This window comes from Ranitomeya variabilis, chromosome 5 (genome assembly GCF_051348905.1).
Source record: "Ranitomeya variabilis isolate aRanVar5 chromosome 5, aRanVar5.hap1, whole genome shotgun sequence".
Taxonomy (NCBI): Eukaryota; Metazoa; Chordata; class Amphibia; order Anura; family Dendrobatidae; genus Ranitomeya; species Ranitomeya variabilis.
In genome coordinates this window covers 174589331-174612470 of record NC_135236.1, presented here as the reverse complement: position 1 = coordinate 174612470, position 23140 = coordinate 174589331, and the positions used below count along the sequence as shown (strand labels likewise).

At 42.2% G+C, this 23140-nt stretch overlaps 1 protein-coding gene across 1 annotated transcript in view; it reads right to left on the bottom strand.

Moving 5' to 3' along the window:
* Positions 1 to 9718: 9718 nt before the first annotated feature.
* Positions 9719 to 23140, bottom strand: part of SEMA4B (semaphorin 4B) — a 388104-nt gene continuing 374682 nt past the window's right edge. The window contains exons 7-16 of the mRNA XM_077263528.1: positions 21746 to 21857; positions 21524 to 21640; positions 19728 to 19885; positions 19370 to 19551; positions 18047 to 18197; positions 17324 to 17534; positions 16893 to 17008; positions 15566 to 15732; positions 14996 to 15090; positions 9719 to 12812 (exon numbers count right to left, since the gene is read on the bottom strand). Of these exons, the coding sequence (XP_077119643.1) occupies positions 12028 to 12812; positions 14996 to 15090; positions 15566 to 15732; positions 16893 to 17008; positions 17324 to 17534; positions 18047 to 18197; positions 19370 to 19551; positions 19728 to 19885; positions 21524 to 21640; positions 21746 to 21857 (2094 nt within the window). The 3' untranslated portion in view covers positions 9719 to 12027. The remainder of the gene's footprint in view (positions 12813 to 14995; positions 15091 to 15565; positions 15733 to 16892; positions 17009 to 17323; positions 17535 to 18046; positions 18198 to 19369; positions 19552 to 19727; positions 19886 to 21523; positions 21641 to 21745; positions 21858 to 23140) is intronic.

Sequence of the window (23140 nt, the reverse complement as noted above, 5' to 3'; positions counted from 1 at the left end):
CACAATATGCTTCGCTTCGTGTCCTTTCTTAGGAGTCTGCCGCTATAAGGCACAGGCACGGCTCCGTAACGATCTGTCCTTTTCCAGGCCTCTGTCAGGATCCCACCCCTGACAGATCCTCTCTCTAGCTCTTCCCAGCTACTTTCTCCCTAACTTCCTATCCAACCCCCAGTTTTACCAGAGTGTGAGGAGTGGCGTACTAGATAGATCCACTCCCCCTGGTGGCCGGAGTGTGAAGTGTAATGTGTGTCTGTGATACCTGGTCAGGTGAACTCCTTTAGTGCCATCAGACGTACCATCACTCCCCTTAGTGGCAGAGCGACAATACTGCAACGACCAGGACTCTGGGGCGCTGCATATACTCTCAGTAACACCTGACACGACCATCCACTTTATGTACAAGGCTGTTTATTTCCGCCCCCCCAGCACGTCACCCTCGGCGCTCTCATACGCCGCTAACCACGCTGCATACATACCCTTAGCAACACCTGACACGCCCACCCACTTCATGTATATGGCTGCTTAATTCCGCCTCCCTACACGTCACCCTCGGCGCTCCTATGCGCCGCTAGCAACGCTATACACACGCCCATAGCAACACTGTGATATCCTCACTAAGCTACATGCATTTGGCTGACTAACTGCGCCCCCTCCTTTACGTCACACCCGGCTTCCTGGACATATAAACCCACACAAATACCTAGACTCCATTGCCCCTCTTGTTTTGAAGAAGCCGAAAAAGCGAAACGGCGCTCGTCGGGCACAGGAGGTGACCTGCCCTCCCACCCCCATCGTTACCCGACTCCACTCATCGTCAGGTAAATACCTCATGGCTCTGTGATTAATTTCTCCTTGTTCCTTCTTTCAATTTGGCCGTCCGCCTTAGGAATCGAAGTTTTCCTTCTTTTGTGTATCACACTGCCATCTAGTGGCCAATCTTTTTCATGGCTTCACTGCCATTACTTTCTTAGGCCGGTTTCACACGTCAGTGGCTCCGGTACGTGAGGTGACAGTTTCCTCACGTACCGGAGACACTGACACACGTAGACCCATAAAAATCAATGCATCTGTTCAGATGTCATTGATTTTTTGCGGACCGTGTCTCCGTGTGCCAAACAAGGAGACATGTCAGTGTTCGTGGGAGCGCACGGATTACACGGACCCAATAGAGTCAATGGGTCCGTGTAAAACACGGACCTCACACGGACATTCTCCGTCTGGGGTCCGTGTGCGTGCAGGAGACAGCGCTACAGTAAGCGCTGTCTCCCCCACATGGTGCTGAAGCCGCCATTCATATGTTCCCTGCAGCAGCGTTTGCTGCAGAGAAAATATGAATAATAGTGTTTAAAATAAAGATCTATGTGTCCGCCACCCCCTGTGCGCCCCCCCCGCTGGTCAGAAAATACTTACCCGGGTCCCCCGTCGGCTGTCGCTCCTTCCTGGTCTGGCTGCGGCTTCCACTGTATGCGGTCAGGTGGGGCCGCTCATTTACAATCATGAATAGTCGGCTCCGCCCCTATTGGAGGTGGAGCCACATATTCATGAGTGTAATCGACCGCATACAGTAGAGAAGCCGCGGCCAGACCAGGAAGGAGCGACAGCCGACGGGGGACCCGGGTAAGTATTTTCTGACCAGCGGGGGGGCGCACAGGGGGTGGGAGGGCGGCGGACACATAGATCTTTATTTTAAACACTATTATTCATATTTTCTCTGCAGCAAACGCTGCTGCAGAGAACATATGAATCGCGGATTCAGCAAGATGCAGAGTGGGTACCACACGCTCCGTGTGGTACCCACTCGCCATACGGGCCGCACACGTGTGCCGCACGTATGGCCTACGTGAGTTCCCAGGCACACGGACACGGATAACTCCGGTACCGATTTATTCCGGTACCGGAATTATCTGGACGTGTGGGACAGCCCTTATGCACAGCAGTAATTACCATTTCCACCTTTGTGTTATCATGAAATTTATCGTTACTGCCACCAAAGCCATTCTTTATTTCCTGATGTGAGGGCATTGCTAAATATACATATATATCACTGCTTGCTTATTTTTTAGTTATACCCTTCAATTAGATATTAGACTGTCATGCGGTATTTTTAAAGAGACGTCTTACGTCCATCCACATAGTCAGCCATTTCTTTCTATAGGGATACTAATTCCAACATAGCAACACTATATATATATATTTAATCACAAAAAAATATATTGCAATCGGGGTTTGTGGGTCACCCCCTGTTTGTATTTTTGGAGGTCCATTTTTTACATCATCCTGTCTTTTTAAGATTTGTAATTTTAAAACAATATGTTAATAAAGATATCTTTTACTTCTATTTACTAATGTGTCACTTCATAGCTTGTTAGGTAATCTAAGTCAGCATCTATATAATTACAGCTCTGGCAAAAATTAAGGGACCACCACATCAAAACCCTGTCATGGGCAGCCCAATCTCCAGACCAGAACCCCATTGAAAACCTCTGGAATGTAATCAAGAGGAAGATGGATAGTCACAAGCCAACAAACAAAGAAGAACTGCTTCCATTTTGGTGCCAGAAGAAGTGTGAGAGACTGGTGGAAAGCATGCCAAGACGCGTGAAAGCTGTGATTAAAAATCATGGTTATTCCACAAAATATTGATTTCTGAACTCTTCCTGAGATAAAACATTAGTATTATTATTTCTAAATGATTATGAACTTGTTTTCTTTGCATTATTTGAGGTCTGAAAGCACTGGTTTTTAAAACATTTTGACCATTTCTCCTTTTCAGAAAAAAAATACAGAATTTATTGCTTGGAAATTCGGAGACATGTTGTCAGAAGTTTATAGAATAAATGAACAATTTACATTTTACTCAAAAATATAACTATAAAGAGAAAAATCAGACAAACTGCACAATTTGCAGCGGTCTCTTAATTTTTGCCAGAGTTATATATGCGTTTCACTTTTTGTATTGAAGAACTGAAATAAATTAACTTTTTGATGATATTCTAATTTTGTGAGAAACACCTGTATAGTCAAACTTTGACTATTTGTAGCGGATTTTTCTGCACAAAAAACGAATACATTGCGTACAATATGTGCTTTGACATGGTTTCTTCCCATTCATTTGAATGTGTGAAAACTGCTGCAAAAAAATGCTGTAAGATCTGACAAAACGCTTTGATGGTTCAAATCAGCAAGCAGGAAATAAGCTTCGTGTGCAAGAAATGTCAGAAATCTCATTCACTTTGCTGGTACTCTGACCTGCAGAGTATTTTATCCTTGAAAAATGAGTCTAAAATGCAGCGTGCGAAGAAGCTGCGCTTGGATGATGCACTGGGCAGACTGACATCTATGCAGACGCATTGCTTACACTATATTTGCTAACAAATACATTCAGGTGTGAAACAGAGGGGAAAGGCCTGGACTTTATGAGATAATGAAAGCTGAGCCAGATGCGGGATATATCACAGGTGGAGTAAACAGGCTGGTCGTGAAGAAAAGTGCGGAGGTGGGTAGTGCAGCGGTCAGTTCCAAAACATATCGAGTAATAACAAGCAGAAGAGGTAAATAATACCACAGATTGGAAAAGCTGGGCAACATTGGGCTACTCCACTGTCCTGTGGGTTATTCTTCAGGTGTCACTTCAGGTTGTGTTTGCATTAAATTGCTTAAAAGAGATTCAATAAAGTCCAAGGAGAACCCAGTGTTGCACACGTTGTTTTCAGGGCATTAGGAGGTACTGCAGTAGTTGCAAATACATTTTTTACAAAAAATCTGTTGAAGATGAGAAATTTACATTTCAAAAGATTTGCTCTTCTCTAACAGCCCATGAACCTGGGAAGGGCTATAACACTATTTTGAAATATTTAGTTTCCATCATTCTGCAGTAACACAATTATTCACAAATGTAAAACATTCAACACAGTTGACAATCTCCACAGGAGAGGACGTGCTAGTAAATTCCCTCCAAAGTCAGATGGTGCAATGCTCAGAGAAGTTGTAAAACGCCCAAGAGCTATTGCTCAGACTCTAAAGGCCTCGGTTAACATCTTAAAATTAATGACAGTACAATAAAAAAACTATCAAGTATGGCTTGTTTGGAGGAGTTTCTAGGAGAAAAGTTGCAAATGAGCAAACCCACAAGATTTCTGGATCAGACAAGGCTAAAGTGGAGATGTTTGGCCATAATACCCTGAGCCACATTTTAGAGAAACCAAACCGTATATCAGCCCAAACACCTTGTACCATCTGTCAGCTCAGTGGTGGAGAGGGGATGTTTTAGGCTTGTTTTGCAGCCACAGGGTCATTGACCATGAAATTATCCATGTAGCAAACTATTCTAGAGTCAAATATGAGGCCATCTACCCATAGCTAAAGCTTGGCCGAAACTGGGTCATACAACAGGACAATGATTGGAAGCACAGCAGCAAATCTACATCAGAATGGAAAAAGAAAAGAATCAACGTGCAGTAATGGTTGAGTCACAGTCCAGACCCCAACCCAATAGAACTGCAGAGGTGGGATCTTACGAGCTTCAAGGAACTTAACCCCTTCACCCTGAAGCCCGTTTTCAACTTCCTGACGAGGCCACCTTTTCAATTCTGACCCCTGTCACTTTATGAGGTCATAACTCTGAAATGCTTCAACGGATCCTGGTGATTCTGAGAATATTTTCTCGAGACATATTGTACTTTATGATAGTGGTAAAATTTATTTGTGAGAAAAATGGAAAACTTTTAGTTTTTATGCCCTTAAATTATAGAGTCATATCACACAAAATAGTTAAGAAATAACATTGCTCACATGTCTGCTTTACATTAGCACAATTTTGGATACATATATTTTTTTGTTTGGAAGTTATAAGGGTTAAAAGTTGACCAGAGATTTCTTCATTTTTACTACAAAATTTCCAAAACCATTTTTTTTAGGGACCACCTCACACTTGAAGTGACTTTGAGAGGCCTATATGACAGAGAATGCCCCAAAGTGACACCACTCTAAAAACTGCACCCCTCAAGGTGCTCAAATCACATTCAAGAAGTTTATTAACCCTTCAGATGCTTCACAGGAATTTTTGGAACATTTTACAAAAATTAACATTTAACTTTTTTCACAAAAAATGTACTTTAGATCACATTTGCATTATTTTACCAAGGGTAACAGGAGAAATTGGACCCCAAAAGTTGTTGCACAATTTGTCCTGAGTACGCCGAAACCCCATATGTGGGGGTAAACATGGAGAGCCTCTGGAAAGTAGACTCCCTAAGGAACTAATCTAGATGTGTGGTGAGCACTTTGAATGCTTCATAGAAGTTTATAATGTAGAGCCGTAAAAAAAAATCATTTTTTTTTTCACAAAAATGATATTTTCGCCGCAATTTTTTTATTTTCCCAAGGGTAACAGGAGAAATTGGACCGCAAAAGTTGTTGTGCAACTGGTCCTGAGTATGCTGATACCCCATATGTGGGGGTAAACTACTGTTTGGGTGCATGGCAGAGCTCGGAAGGGAAAGAGCGCCGTTTGACTTTTCAATGCAAAATTGTCTGGAATTGAGATCGGACGCCATGTCGCATTTGGAGAGCCCCTGATGTGCCTAAACAGTGGAAACCCCCCAATTCTAACTCTAACCCCAACACACCCCTAACCATAACCCTAACCACCCCTAACCCGAACACACCCCTAACCCTAATCCCAACCCTAACCACACCCATAACCTCAACACACCCCTAACCCTAATCCCAACCCTGATCCCAACCCTAACCATAACCTTAACCACACCACTAACCCTGACACACCCCTAATCCCAACCCTAACCCCAACCATAAACATAATCCAAACCTTAACTCCAACTCTAGCCCCACTCCCAACCCTAACTTAAGCCCCAACCCTATTCCTAACTTTAGCCCCAACCCTAACCCTAACGGGAAAATGGAAATAAATACATTTTTTTATTTTAATATTTTTCTTAACTAAGGGGGTGATGAAGGTGGGTTTGATTTACTAGATTGATTTGAGCTATTATTTATCCATATTTTGGCCCACAGTCATGTGAGGTCTTGTTTTTTGCGGGACGAGTTGACGTTTTTTATTAGTACCATTTTCGGGCACGTGACATTTTTGGATTGCTTTTTATTCTGATTTTTGGGAGGCAGAATGAACAAAACCCAGCAATTCCAGAATTTCTTTTAGGGGGCGTTTATACCGTTCCACGTGTGGTAAAATTGATAAGGCAGTTTTATTCTTCGGGTCAGAAAGATTACAGCGATACCTCATTTATATCTTTTTTTATGTTTTGGTGCCTTTACACAATAAAAACTATTTTATATAAAAAATAGTTGTTTTTGCATCGCTTTATTCTGAGAGCTATAACTTTTTTACTTTTCTGCTGATGGAGCTGTATTGCGGCTTTTTTTTGAGGGACAAGATGACGTTTTCAGCGGTACTATGTTTATTTATATCCATCATTTTGATCTCGTTTTATTGAACTTTTTGTTTGGCAGTATGATGATAAAGCATTGTTTTTTGCCTCGTTTTTTTTTTACGGTGTTCACTGAACGTGTTAACTAGTGGGATAGCTTTATAGAGCGGGTCGCTACGGATGCGGCGATACCAAATATGTGCACTTTTATTGTTTTTTTATTTACATAAATAAATAAATGGATTTATTGGAAAAATATTTATTTTTATTTTTTTTCTTTGTTTGGGGATTATTTTTTTTTATACATTCTAATTTTTTTTTTTTTTACCTTTATAACATTGTCCCAGGTTGGAGCATTACTATATAAAGTCAGATTGCTGCTCTATCAATTTGCATAGCACTGTGTCAGACCAGCAATCTGACAGGCAGTGTGGAGGCTTGCGGTCGCCTGCTTTCAGCAGGCGCTGGCAAGCCACCTCAGTGAAGGACCTGGAAGGACCCCACAGCTTTTTTGGATCCGGGGTCTCCATGGCATCGCGTATGTAATCCGTATGGCATCCGTACTGCGATATTTTCTCGCAGGCTTGCAAAACCGACATCTAATGGATTTATGTGCTCAAATGTCCGTTAAAACATATATACAGTATATATATATATATATATATATATATATATATATATATATATATATATATATGTCATTGAGACACATATATATACACTCACCGGCCACTTTATTAGGTACACCATGCTAGTAACGGGTTGGACCCCCTTTTGCCTTCAGAACTGCCTCAATTCTTTGTGGCATAGATTCAACAAGGTGCTGGAAGCATTCCTCAGAGATTTTGGTCCATATTGACATGATGGCATCACACAGTTGCCGCAGATTTGTCGACTGCACATCCCAAAGATGCTCCATACAAGGCAGGATGGATCCATGCTTTCATGTTGTTTACGCCAAATTCTGACCCTACCATCCGAATGTCGCAGCAGAAATCGAGACTCATCAGACCAAGCAACGTTTTTCCAATCTTCTACTGTCCAATTTCGATGAGCTTGTACAAATTGTAGCCTCAGTTTCCTGTTCTTAGCTGAAAGGAGTGGTACCCGGTATGGTCTTCTGCTGCTGTAGCCCATCTGCCTCAAAGTTCGACGCACTGTGCATTCAGAGATGCTCTTAGGCCTACCTTGGTTGTAACGGGTGGTGATTTGAGTCACTGTTGCCTTTCTATCAGCTCGAACCAGTCTGCCCATTCTCCTCTGACCTCTGGCATCAACAAGGCATTTCCGCCCACAGAACTGCCGCTCACTGGATTTTTTTTCTTTTTCGGACCATTCTCTGTAAACCCTAGAGATGGTTGTGCGTGAAAATCCCAGTAGATCAGCAGTTTCTGAAATACTCAGACCAGCCCTTCTGGCACCAACAACCATGCCACGTTCAAAGGCACTCAAATCACCTTTCTTCCCCATACTGATGCTCGGTTTGAACTGCAGGAGATTGTCTTGACCATGTCTACATGCCTAAATGCACTGAGTTGCCGCCATGTGATTGGCTGATTAGAAATTAAATGTTAACAAGAAGTTGGACAGGTGTACCTAATAAAGTGGCCAGTGAGTGTATATTCTGTATTTAGATTTAATTCAGCGCGATATCTGTGAAAAGCCGGTAGTTCAATTGCCGGCTTCTCATTTCTCCTTCACAAACCCGACATGATATGAGACATGGTTTACATACAGTAAACCATCTCATATCCCCCTTTTTTTGCATATTCCACACTACTAATGTTAGTAGTGTGTATGTGCAAAATTTGGGCGCTGTAGCTGCTAAAATAAAGGGTTAAATGGCGGAAAAAATTGGCGTGGGCTCCCGCGCAATTTTCTCCGACAGAATGGTAAAGCCAGTGACTGAGGGCAGATATTAATAGCCTAGAGAGGGTCCATGGTTATTGGCCCCCCTGGCTACAAACATCTGCCCCCAGCCACCCCAGAAAAGGCACATCTGGAAGATGGAATATGATTTTTTATTTTTACGGCTCTACATTAAACTTCTGTGAAGCTCTTGGTGGGTCAAAGTGCTCACCACACATCTAGATAGGTTCCTTAGGGGACCTACTTTACAAAATGATGTCACTTGTGGGGGTGTTTCAATGTTTAGGCACATCAGGGGCTCTCCAAACACGACATGGGTTCTGATCTCAATTCCAGTCAATTTTGCATTGAAAAGTCAAACAGTGCTCCTTCCCTTCCGAGCTCTGCCATGCGCCCAAACAATGGTTTACCCCCACATATGAGGTATCAGCGTGGGCAGCCTTCTTCCTACGTTAAGCCACGCCCACTGCCACACCTCTTCCTTCAGCTCCACCTACATCTGCATGCGTCCTGCGTACCTATCTTTAACATTGGGTACGCAGGCCATGCGGATGTATGTGAGTCGCTCACCAGGGCGGGGTACTCGGCACCGGGTCCGGTCGCTTTTTTAAAGGGGATGTCACGGTGGCTGAGACCCGGTCCATAGTCCTGGGACTCACTGTAAAAGAGAACGGTCTTTAAAGGGGAATTGTGACTAAGTCTGTCGTGACGCCATCTGTGGTGTTTGGTCAATAAGGGGAACCGACGCCACATTCATCATATGCTACATATTAGGTCTTTTGGATATTTTGGGGAGATTTGTTTCCCTGGATGACTTTTTTTTTATCAACAGGATCTGATCTAATCCCCACGTTCCCTAATATTTATTCAAGAAATGCTTCTTCTTTAGCTTGCATCAAGATTTAGGCTTCAAAATGTTCTGGAGAGTGGATCTCCCAAATATGATATGGACCTTAAACAGTTAGTAGAGGAGGACTGTCTGCGGTAATGAGAAGCCTTTTGTTTTCCAAAATGGTTCTTTATTGCACCCCCTTTTGGCACTAGATGGGCACCTGTCTCAAGTCAATTTTCTTACCTTGAGAAAGGTGCAGTATGGTTCTAAAATGTGTTAGCTGAATAAAGAACCATTTTGGAAAACAAAAGGCTTCTCATTGACCGCAGCACAGCCCTTTAAATGTGGTATTGTCCTCCTCCACTTATAATCATCTGGAAGAGGTTTTTCTCCTCCAGCCATGGGGCAGCAGCAGCGATATGTGTGTACAGATGTTATGCCTTCACACCATACCGGCAGGTGAGAGCATACTCCCGCCTTTTACTATCCTCAGACGATACTGCTCTGTATGTGTGCACTTTATTCCCCAAACATATTTTCTTTTGGACCTAAAACAGACATCGCGAGGCTAAATGCAATGATTAAAATCCTGAAAAAAAATGACACTGTAAATTTTCCACATTTTATTAAAAATAAAGTGCTGTAATAAAAAAATGTTCATAAACTGCAAATCAACATTGGGAAGCGGACTGTACAGTAGGACTCACCAACACCTCATACTGACAAAACGTTTGGCACAAAAAAGCGGCACATATATATTTACAACAGATGGGACGTTTCCATGCATTGTGATAAGGTGCGCGTCTCTCTTATTTTTTTTTTCTTTTGCAACACGGGTAAGAATATGTCCAAGTCCTAGTGGTCCTCTATATTCAGTGTAGTACCGGTAAATATCCCTGTCAAGCAGCAGCTGATTCACAGCATTGTAGATCTGGTAAGTGTCATGTACACTACGGGTAGTCACTGAACGTCTGTGTGTAGAACGCCTAGTAAATATGGTCTTACTGGAGTTTTATTATAAGTGAATGTGCTTTACATCAGATGCTACTGACTCAATACTGCACATTCAAATACGGATGCTCTGGTCCAAAGTAGTTTTATACAAATCCACAATGATCAATGTTCCTTAAAAAATTTCCGATGGAGACTGGAAACTAAAATTCCTAGGGCACGAAGGAAGGTCTATGGAATATTGTGCTTTACCATGAGTAGGAAAGATGGAGCTCGATTCCAGCTGAGGTACATGTGCTTCATAGAGAAGTAGGTATAGCCCACTGAGGGGATATATCCGTAGTCTTTAGTACCATTGTAGCTTGATGCTCAATTGTATACAAAAATGGATTAAATTTTCCAAGGCTTTTCTACACAAATCCACTTTGTACAAGTCTATACAATATCTAGTAGCATTATAACTACTTTGGTATTATTAAACACTGCTCATACTAATCTGCAGTAAAGCAAGAGCATTTATGGCACCATGAGCATAGAGCGTGTGCTTGCTATCTGCTCTCAGACACCCCCCCAATTAGTTTCTTGTATTAGCCAAGGAAGAGAGTAACTACTACTTCTTCCAATTTAAAAGGTTACACCAATGATACACAATGTCAAAATCAATCTCAGAATGTATTACCATTCAAGCTTTATGTGTGCTAACACAGTCCCGCATTATGAAGGCACTGGAAAAAGTGTGGCAGGCGAGATTTTGACATTTCATTAACAATAAAATGTATTTTCCCAACTTGTCACTTGGAGCAATGGTTTACATTACTGGAAAATCAGTCGATACTAACGGAACACATCCCATACACACACGTACTTTGAAAAACATATGCAAATAAAAACCCATGACAAATATACAATATTTACACCCCTATTCCCTCAAGAAAAAAACCCATAAAAACAATAAGTGTTGCAATTTTTATCAGGTCGATAAATTAAGGAATCCGTGTGTGTACCTCTTACACTCTAGGCAGATTGTAGCTGGTTGTTGGTGCCATAACACCAGTTCCTGGTTTCACATTACTTCAAACAAAGCAAAAAAAAAAAAGTCATGACAAAAACATTAAAAGAAAAAAAAAAATATTCATAGAAGTTTTTTAAAAGGATTAAGATGTGGATGATCATCAGCAGGAGGTGCAACGAGTGTTCATGATGATGGCTACAATGACGACGTGGCGAATATTTGACAATTCCTCCGTCTGACGGAAGGGTGTCCTGTACTGTTGCGAGGCGTTTTGCAGTAGAATATTGCTACCAGTTGGCAATGTACCCGGCTATATTCTGAAAACCCTATTCCGTGGCTAATGCCAGATTCTTATTGTGCTTTTCATTAAAAGAAAACCTGCCAACACTTACACCATGTTAATTTGCTATTCAGAAAGTCTGGACGCTCAGTGATCTATAAAATGTTCACAGGTCTTTATGATCTTCTGACATGACTGAGGCATTGGGAACCTCCAAAGACATTTGGTTTGCTCCTTTTCTCCGTAACCGATACTGAAGACCAGCCATAGAGGAGGAATAACACTAGTATCCCAACTTTCTACTAACCATGTGCAAATTACTCAAAAGATGGTCCTTACACACGGCTTATCAGATGAGTGTTGAAATGGAAATGTGCTACCTGGAGATCAAGTGTGCACATGCTTCCAAACACAATTGTCCTTCTGTGTCTAGAAGTCATGATGATGATTGTAACAGAAGACGATGTGCTATCTTTCCACAATGTACACTTCTATACTCTCTGCACACAGAAGCTATCCATGTATAGGTAGCCTAGTTTGACAATCAAGTTTTGACCATCATCATAAAGTTGCATGCACACACATAGAATACTTGTGGATCACGAAGCCTTGTAGAGCAGTCGCTTGTGGTCCCTTAGTGGTTTATAGGTTCAGGAATGTCCCATGTTTTAGGTTCTCATACCACAGAATCTCTTATTTCTGAGCCTAGTCGTACTCGTGGTCTTGGGCATGCCGGAGATACCTCCACAAGAGTGTCTTTGACATTCAGAGGTCTTTTCTCTGATTCTGTTACAATTTTACTAGCAACCAACGGGTCATGAACAGGGGTGTTAATAATATAGTTGTCATTTAGAGTCTGATAACCTTTATGGTCACCTTGTGGTATAGGAACACTGTTACCATTTAGAGGCACATTTTCTGGATGTTTTCGTGGCTTCTTGTCAGAATTTTCTACTGGTTTCAGAATTGTTTTCATTCCACTGCGATGCTTATACAAGATGCACAACGTCAGAATGACTACTACCACTACAAAAAGTACAGTCATGATTAAAAATTCATTCCAGTAAGATTTCCCCATGAGTTGGGCAGAGCTACCCCCTGAGGATGAGGAAAGAATTTGTGAGGTGTTGCCATTCTTGTCAATGGCACTAACATGGTGGAAGATCATTTCTGTTTGAGCCCTTTCTGTGGTTGTTTTTGCGATGCCGTCTGTTTCCACACAGTACTTCACCATCAGCTTCTTGAAATCTTTCTCTACTGACCAGCATTCATATGTTCCCATCCGTTCAGGAATGTTTACCAGGATGAGGTCTCCCGCTTCTAATACAAAATATGAGTCATCAACGGCTTTCTCATTGTGAAGCCACTGACGAGACGCTAAGTTGGATAACAACTGGCACGGCAAAGTGGTAGCATTATTTGGTTTCAGCACAATCTTCTCACAATTGGGCTCTTCTGTGACTAAAACAAAGAACAGTAATAGTTATTTCGTCTTATTTTAATATTTATCTTTGTCATCGATTTTCTGTCTATTGCATATTGATTTTTGATCTATATATAGATGTGAGAAACAAAAGATCTATCTATCTAGTTAGCATGGTGGCTCAGTGGTTAGCACTGTTGCTTTGCAGCGCAGGAGTCCTGGGTTCAATTCCCACCAAGGACAACACCTGCAAGGAGTTTGTATGTTCTCACCGTGTTTGCGTGGGTTTCCTCCGAATACTCCGGTTTCCTCCCACACTCCAAAGACATAGTGATAGAGAATTTAGGGGACGGCGATGATAATGTGTGTAAAGCGATGCAGAATATGATGGTGCTATATAAGCAACGCATAGTAAATTAATAAAATATCATATGCTATCAGCTGTGCGGAATAACACTATTTGCATAGTGCAAACGTTTCTGTGTGCTTTGTATTAATGGCAGCTCTACCCAAATAGCGTTGTCGTACCAAGTTACTGCTGCTCCATAATGCAACGGCTATCTTGGCGCTGGCTACATGTGTACCTATGGATACACCTACCCGTCTCATAAGTATTTCTCTCATACATTTCTCAGATGGATGTGAAGGGTCGATCAGTATGAGATAGACAGAGATAGATACACATGAGGCAGGTAGGTAAATTCATAGGTACATATGTAGCATACGCCAAGCTAACTGCCACATTGTGCTGCAGCAGTAACATGGCACGACTACAATTTGTGAAGCCCTGCCACTGATACAAAGTCCATTAAAACAATTGCACAATGCAATTAGCGTTATACCGCACTGCTGGTAGTTTTAAAGATTGCTAGGTCTGTAGATATGAAATCAGTATGTAATATATACATACATATATCTGTCTGTCTCTCAAATATTTCTCAGTCTCTTGTATGACTCACATTTACAATAACATCTCTTTCTTATTTCTCCCTTTCTCTCATCTTTTTCTCTTATACCTCTCTGATAACTTTCTCTCCTTTCTCCCTTTTACCCCCTCATATCTGTCTCATCTCTTGAATCCCTCTCACACCACTCTCTCATATCTCTCTCATCTCTTGTATCCCTCTCACACCACTCTCTCGTATCTCTCTCATCTCTTGAATCCCTCTCACACCACTCTCTCATATCTCTCTCATCTCTTGTATCCCTCTCACACCACTCTCTCATATCTCTCTCATCTCTTGTATCCCTCTCACACCACTCTCTCATATCTCTCTCATCTCTTGTATCCCTCTCACACCACTCTCTCATATCTCTCTCATCTCTTGAATCCCTCTCACACCACTCTCTCATATCTCTCTCATCTCTTGTATCCCTCTCACACCACTCTCTCATATCTCTCTCATCTCTTGTATCCCTCTCACACCACTCTCTCATATCTCTCTCATCTCTTGTATCCCTCTCACACCACTCTCTCATATCTCTCTCATCTCTTGTATCCCTCTCACACCACTCTCTCATATCTCTCTCATCTCTTGTATCCCTCTCACACCACTCTCTCGTATCTCTCTCATCTCTTGAATCCCTCTCACACCACTCTCTCGTATCTCTCTCATCTCTTGAATCCCTCTCACACCACTCTCTCATATCTCTCTCATCTCTTGAATCCCTCTCACACCACTCTCTCATATCTCTCTCATCTCTTGTATCCCTCTCACACCACTCTCTCATATCTCTCTCATCTCTTGTATCCCTCTCACACCACTCTCTCGTATCTCTCACACCACTCTCTCATATCTCTCTCATCTCTTGTATCCCTCTCACACCACTCTCTCATATCTCTCTCATCTCTTGCATCCCTCTCACACCACTCTCTCATATCTCTCTCATCTCTTGTATCCCTCTCACACCACTCTCTCATATCTCTCTCATCTCTTGTATCCCTCTCACACCACTCTCTTGTATCTCTCTCATCTCTTGAATCCCTCTCACACCACGCTCTCATATCTCTCTCCTTTCCCCTCATATCTCTCTCATCTCTTGTATCCCTCTCACACCACTCTCTCATGCCTCTCTCCTTTCCCCCTATCTCTCTCTCATCTCTTGTATCCCCCTCATACCACTCTCTCACATTGATTTCATCTCATCTCAGTCTACCCACACTTACAATAATGATGACTTTTCTTATTATTGCACACATCCCAGTCTTTTAGCAACTTACCACTAGTTGCATGAAACCGACCAGAAGGTCCCGAGCTATTGCTCTGGTGGCAAAGTTTTTCAGTATCCGCATTTTCAATATCTTGGAGCCAGTGCCTGGAATAAGAAAGTATCGATGAACTTGTTTAGCTTAGAAAAAAAGACGCCTCCGAGGGGATCTCATTTACATGTACTGTATAAATATATGTGTGGCCAGTACAGAGGACTGGAACATGACTTATTCCTTTCAAAGATGATATTAAGGACCAGGGGGCACTCATTATGGGTAAAGGGTGCTTTACAGTTAGAGCAATCAGGCTGTGCAGTGCCCTACCACAGGAGGTAGTAATGGCAGACACTGTGACAGCTATTAAAAAAGGACTGGATGATTTCCTTAGTACACATCATTGTGAGTTATAGTTAATTTAGTGAAAAAAATGTATAATTGGTGGAGAAAGGTTGAACTTGATGGACCTAGGTCTTTTTTGAACTGACTTACCTATGTATGGTAACTATGTAACAAAAAAACAAAAAAAAAAATAGACATGTGCAGACATTACTACTGAAAATGGACATAATATGGAATACTCACTGGGCATTTGGATCATGTGAATGGTGGTGAACACTTCGACAACCTTTCTTACTCCATGCACAGTAGGGGTCACGTGAAAGGATGCATTCCCCACAGCTTGGATACATACTGCAGTTTGAAATGGGAACTTGTACCACCATGGAGCCAGATGAGGCATAAACCAGGTTCTATAAAAGAAAGAAAAACATGAGTTCCCAAGGCTACAATCAGAGAATCAAGGCGTCAGCAGTTAAACTATGTCATCTTATTGCTTTATTAGACTGAGATATGGATTTTTACAGAAATTGTCAATTCTATTTATTAATTAGTAACTGAATGGTAAATGGCATGTGAGATGTATTGTCTAGCTTTCAGGAAATAATTGTCCTTTGGAACAGGTGAAACTGTCATATGGTTCTAGAAGAAAATTAATTCATAGCTCAATACCTAGTGCACTATGGTTAACAGCAAGCATAATGGCTCTGTAGTACTACTGTTTCCCTGGAGCACTGGTACCTCAGTAGTACCGCTGTTTCTCTGCAGCACTGGTTGAGGAGTAGTATCATTGTTTCCCTGGAGCATTGGTACCAGAGTAGTACCACTGTTTCTCTGCAGCAAACGTAGAGGAGTAGTACCACCGTTTCCCTGGAGCGCTGGTACCAGTATAGTGCCACTGTGTCTCTACCGTACTTGTAGGGGAGTGGTACCACTATTTCCCTGGAGTACTGGTACAGGAGTAGTTCCATTGTTTCCCTGGAGCACTGGTACCAGTATAGTGCCACTGTGTCTCTACCGTACTTGTACAGGAGTAGTACCATTGTATCTCTGCAGCACTTGTAGAAGAGTAGTTCCACTGTTTCCCTGGAGTACTGGTACAGGAGTAGTACCACTGTTTCCCTGGAGCACTGACATATGAGTAGTACTGCTACCTGGGTAGTACCACTGTTTTTCTGCAGCACTGGTAGAAGAGTAGCACCACTGTGTCTCTGCAGGACTTAGGCTGCCGTCACACTATTTTACATCAGTGTTTGTAAGCCAAAACCAGGAGCGGGTGATAAATACAGAAGTGGTGACGTGTTTCTATTATACTTTCCTCCAATTGTTCAAATCCTGGTTTTAGCTTACAGATACTGATGTAAAATACTGACCAAATACTGCTAGTGTGACGGCAGCCTCAGGTTATGGTTTGAGTCCATCTGGACCGACATCTGCATATAGTTTATATGTTTTTGTGCTAAGAGACTGCACTATGCTATTAGCCTTCATATGTGGATGAAACTGTTCTGTGTATATTGCTTTACCACATAATGGTATTGTTGCCCATTCCAAAATGAAGCTGTGTTCTTACCTTGCTGTGATCAATCAGTAGCTCTTGAACTGGATCTGCACTTGGGAAAAGTTTGATTTCTTCAATAACATGGACCGTCTTTTTCGTACGGACAGCCTTGTGTAGTCGTCCATCATCTGTGGAATGGAAAGTATTATTAACAATGAAACTGCAGTAATAAACTTCTATGAAAATAGAAAAAATTGGAGTCCGGCTTAACAGGACTGGATTTTCCTTTTCTTTTTCAAAAGAAAATATGGTGCATACAAAAGAAAAAAATAAGTCCTGTTGAGCCGGACTCCAATTTTTTCTATTGTCCTTGATGTGAGGCCTGGGCGAGGCCGGTGTCTGAGCCCCAGGTGGATGAGCATAGAGCGACAGGGTGAGCTGGAATCAAGTTTTTATAATAAACTTCTATACAATGGTCTTCAGACAACTGAATCACGCATTACCTGTCCCCAGGAACAAGACATCGTAGGTATTCCTCAGCCCCTTGACCCTCTGGACGCTGATCTGCTGATAGATCATCTCTGTCTGGAGCAGCAGTGGTTGGCTGCGCACAGCACTGTTCATCAAGAAATGGTCTTTGATAAAGTTCAGTACTCTGTCAGGCATTTGTAGTGAGGAATTGATTTTCATGCTCCTTGCTTTGTTATTAATACACTATTGGAATAAATAAAAGTAAATATATCAACATACAATAATGTCATAGACCATAAAGCTCCACCAAGCTTAAATTAAACTATATTCAAACTGATTAATACTATCACAGAACATATGTTATATACATTTTAGAATTTACTGGATACTATCCGCTAAAATTCTGCAGTATATACAGTTTGTCCAGTAGGGGGCAGTGCAGACCCACATGATCTGATAGAATGACGAGCGCTATGGGACTTTTAGCACAGAGAATAATGAGGATAAAAAGGAACAAAGTCTGCTCATCTGCAATGGCTTGATTTTCCACTACACGATTAAATCTCCATACATGGTTTGCTGTGAGGACATCTATACATATAATATTAGCTAGGTACATTTTGGAATCCAGCTTCAACACATTTCTGCTAATTTAGGAACAAAAGAGCTCAGCTATTAATTCCTATAGGATCACATTTTTTCTTTTTCTTGGTTCAGTCCAGTGACAAATACTTGTAGGCACATGTGATACTTACAGCTCCAGGTCGTGGTTCTGGTGCAGGAAGGGTGTATGGACTCCATTGCTGAGACTCCCAGTTTACCTCTTTATAGAGGCCATTGAATGCTATTTGCACATCACGCATTGAGAAGGCACATACAGCTGAGCTTCCAACACCTCCCTTGTTCCTGGAGAGAAGAATACATTCTAGAATATCATCATGGGCCTTGGGTATCTACAGACTCATATATCATAATATCAGCTCTATAGGCTGCGATTCATTAAGGCTGGTATTTTATACCTTAAAGGGAACCCATCATGTAAATTAACACTATTAACCTGAAGCTATGGGTTAATCTTCAGATTAATAGTGTTCCGACACCCTGCAGCCACCGCACTGAGAGCCCCACTGCCAGGAGGAAATTAACTTTATTTCACCCGGAAGTGTACAGCTCTCAATCTCACGGCTGGCGACAGCACGATTTCAGTCACCACTCAGTGTATAGAGAGCAGTGGCTGTAACCGTGTCCCCGCACTGACTGACAGCCGGCCCTAATGCTGATCCTGCTGTTAGTCAGTGCCGCGGGTGCAGTTACAGCTGCTGCTCTCCATGCACAGAGCAGTGACTGATACCGTGCCGCTGCCACCCCTATTACTGGAAGCCGAATGATGCTGTTGAGAATAAAGTTAATTTCCTCCTGCAAACTGGGCTCTCAGTGCAGCGGCCGCATGGTGTCAGAATGATCGTAACCTGCAGATTAATAGCGTTATTTTACATGCCAGGTTTTTTTTTTTTATGAAGGCAGCGCTGGACTAAAATGTGCCAAGTTCATCAATAGGCGTCCACCTCATAATGACTTGGGCGCTTCTTATGCATGCTGTGCGCTACCGCAAGAAGTATGGCTCCATCCAAGGGCAGACGTACATTTTGGGAGCACGTTCTGCCATTTTTCTGACCTAAATTATAATAAATTTGTCAAGCTTTGCCACACCCTACCCCAGCTTTGCCTACTGCAAGTTAGCCGGGACTGGCATAAAATGGCAAAAGTTGCAGAGTTTTTTCACAACTTACAGTTGTGCTAAAAATTAGCGACATTTCAATGAGTTTTATGCCAGAATTCTGACAAACACTATGATAAATTGGGGTCCCTGTTTTTAGAAACTGTCCTGTAAAAGTCATGCCATTTTAATGATCACATAAACAAGCTTGAAAAATGAAGAAAAAGCTGAAATGTGGCTGACAATACAAGGCTGTGATAAACGATAAAAACAGTGTTCACTGCTAAACTGCAGTATGGGATTTATAAAATTCTTGGGTGTTCCTCATGTTTGCACATAGAAATAATCCCATTCTGCTTACCATTGTGAAGTAAAGACCCCATAGAAAATGGTATTCATCCAATGTTCTGCTCCTGGAGTGAGCACAAACATGTCATTCAATATATTAAAGGGTAAACGATCTTCAAAGCGAGAGCACAGAAGTTGGGCCTTCAGGAACGTGGTCCACCTCTTCTGTAGGACACGCTCACCACCAAGGTCACCCTAGGAAAAGGACAACATCATGGTGTTAAAGGACGCATAGCAAATAACCATATAACGTTATGAATTAACACTTTGCACCTTTTGTCAGGGGTTGGAAAGAAGAGGTTTTTGCCTTAATAGACAGTAAAATGTAATCTCATCATTATTTCTGTGGATTATTATTTTGTTATTCTCACCTTACAAACTCGGGCAATCCGGGGCACGAAAGGGTTCCCAAAAAAATCAAACTCTTTTCCCATCTCAGTGAAGAAGAAATAAATCTTATCATCGTCACCTATAGGGTTCCCTTTGGGAAGATTCTCTGGAATATGAGCTAAGCCGACGAAAGCCGGATCTGTAATGACAAAGCAGTGGGTAATGAGTTTAATAGCAGGTCCTGTAAAGCTAATCACAGTGTCAATACAAGCATCCCAGTCTGATTAGTACTCCTGCTATGCTTCTATTTACACACTAGAAAAGTGCTCATCCCGAATGATTTCCAAATACGCCTCTATTGTTACATAGTCTAAATTACACCGATACAGCCATATTCTACTTAAAGGGAACCTATCACCCCGTTTTTTAAAGATTAGATAAAAATAGTGTGAAATAGGGGCAGAGCTGGGCTTTACATTGGTGCCTTTTTGTTGCCTTTATTCCCCCGTTAGGCTGCCGAAATACCTGTGTGAAGTGGCCGTTTTGTCCTGTCACTCAAGTTGGTCAGGTCGGATGGGCGTGGTTACAGCGCTGTTTCTCCCCCAGAAACCTGCTCATCATTACGTTGGTGGCGTAGTGGTGTGCGCATGTCCAAAGCGAAGATCCACTGCCCAGGAGATTCAAAACAGCGCGGGCTTCGCTATTCGCCGTTTACCGGTGGGCGCGGCCATCTTTCCTGTGGCCGCGCGTGCGCAGATGGAGCGCTCTGCTGCCCGGGCTTCAGGAAAATGGCCGCCGCGATCTCCATCTGCGCACGCGCGGAATCCCGCGGCCATTTTCCTGAAGCCCGGGCAGCAGAGCGCTCCATCTGCGCACGCGTGGCCACAGGAAAGATGGCCGCGCCCACCGGTAAACGGCTGAATAGCGAAGCCCGCGCTGTTTTGAATCTCCTGGGCAGTGGATCTTCGCTTTGGACATGCGCACACCACTACGCCACCAACGTAATGATGAGCAGGTTTCTGGGGGAGAAACAGCGCTGTAACCACGCCCATCCGACCTGACCAACTTGAGTGACAGGACAAAACGGCGACTTTACAAAGGTATTTCGGCAGCCTAACGGGGGAATAAAGGCAACAAAAAGGCACTAATGTAAAGCCCAGCTCTGCCCCTATTTCACACTATTTTTATCTAATCTTTAAAAAACGGGGTGATAGGTTCCCTTTAAAGGGGTTGTCCGGTGAAGTTATCACCTGTCCACTTGATAGGTAATAATTTATAGATCGTTGGGGGATCAAAGGCTGTGATCTTCACCGACTAGCAAAATGAGGGACTTTGGCACTTTTATCACCAATAGAATAAAGGAGCGGCTTGACATGCCCAACCTCTGCTCCATTTATTCTTTATGGGGCTGCCAAATGCTGCAATCTGCTTTTTCCAGCAGTAAGAGCAGCGTACACACTGTCACTCTTTTCTAATGAGGATAAAAGTGCCCCATTCTGTTAATCAATGCGGGTTCCAGTGGTGACCCCCACTGATCTATAAGTTATCACCTGTCTTTTGGAAAGGTGATACTTTATCTTCACTGCAAAGCCCCTTTAAATGTAGTAAAATAAAGGGTTTATTTTTAAGGGCTTACATAAGACAGAGGAATAGATCTTAGAAATTCATAACAACCAGTACACGATGTTTGAGCTACTGAAACTTTTGATTCAACCTCACAGACAAATATTTGCAATTCATGATGGTCCTGCATACATCAAAAGTGGTCCCTGATCTCTATCCAAAGCTATGTTATGTCTGAACATATTCTTATCAAAGAAGTAAATCAAAGGTCAACCTTGGAGCCAGTTCAAGGAGGTCTCAGTCTTCACAGTAATCTTGCTGTCTTCGCTCTTGTAAATAATTGGCTCATTTCCTTGGAAGGTACTGATAGTGCTTCCATACATGTCTCCATCTGGCACAGAGACCAAAGAATTGAGTAAGCAGTGTACATACAATCTGAGAAAACGTAGGACAATCCGAGAAACTATTAAAAGGCTCTTGGAGCTGCTCTACTTACCAACCATAATAGCGTAGGACTTATATTCTGGATCAAAAGGGCATCGGCCCCTACCATCTTCCATGATGTGATTACCATTTGAATCGGTTTCCAAAGTAAAATCACTGATTCTCTAGAACACAGAGAGACACTTGGTCAGTTTTTAATTTCTTGACTAGTACATAATAACGTCTCAAGACTTCCATACACATTAGACTAAAACCAACTGACCCAATGACCAACTAATGTGTACAGGAGCAGGCCCCAGATTCTTATGTCAAGAGAGAAAAGTATTGGGCAGATCCAAATTAATGCACAATCCTTTTGTTTTCAGGAGAGAGACACTTTGGGAAGAAATTCTCTCCCCATTCCCCATTGACAACAGGACTCATAGGACGACAGCTATGTCATGAGTATGGGCACCTTCTGCGAAAATGTGCCAGGAAGAACAGATCTGCTTCATTTACATGATGACTGTTATCATATCTGAAATCAGATCTCAACTAAGCAATTCGGGGAGGGCATACCATTGGTGCAACATGTGCAGCCCCAGAGGTAAAGTGGTCCACAGGATCGAATTATCTGCACGTGACTGGTTCTACCTACAAGTCTAGGTGTTCTCCATATCCAGTCAGCTGGGGGAAGCTGACCAGAGTGAATTGTATTGGAGCTAGAGAGAGACAAGCCAATATATCTCTCTGAGAAGAGACTGCACAGGCCGTGTGCACAAAATTGCAATCATCATTGGCTGCTATGTTCGATAGCGGCGGTGTTTAACTGAACTGGGACTACCTCAGCGGTGTATGAGGAGCCAGGGTCTATTTCGTAATAGTTAGCATCTAGACAAGACTAGGGATTTTGAGTTTATGCTTTTGGTTGTCAGTGCTGTGCAACCAGTGGAAATAAACATCACAATGTTTTGACTCATAAATCCAGTGCCTGTGTGAACGCTACCTAATGCCAGTCTGAGAGTGAGAATCCCTACAATATATATAGAGAGATATACGACAATATGCACTGCAGAAATGCTGTGTTCTGGAATATAAAGCTGTGGTTTTATGCCTCACTTCTAATATTTCTGAAAATGTATGGGTATCCCACGTTACATTAATTTTCCCCAATAAAATGTATAGGTTACAAGCGACACCGATTCCGTATGATCATTCCTTATTACGGTATATTTTTACCTTCAAAGTGAAAGGTAAAAGATCTCATCTAGTTTTCAACCCTTGGACTAAAGCTGAACTAGTTTTTAATGTTCCTGTATGGAATGTTCTTTTAAATATAATGGGTATTGTGGAGCAATCAGCTAAAAGCTAACTAGGTTTAAATGTGAAAACTCAAAGGGGTTATCTGATTAGGAATCTACTTCAAATATCCTTTTTTGAGAATTCAGAGTTAATAGATGGAAGTCTC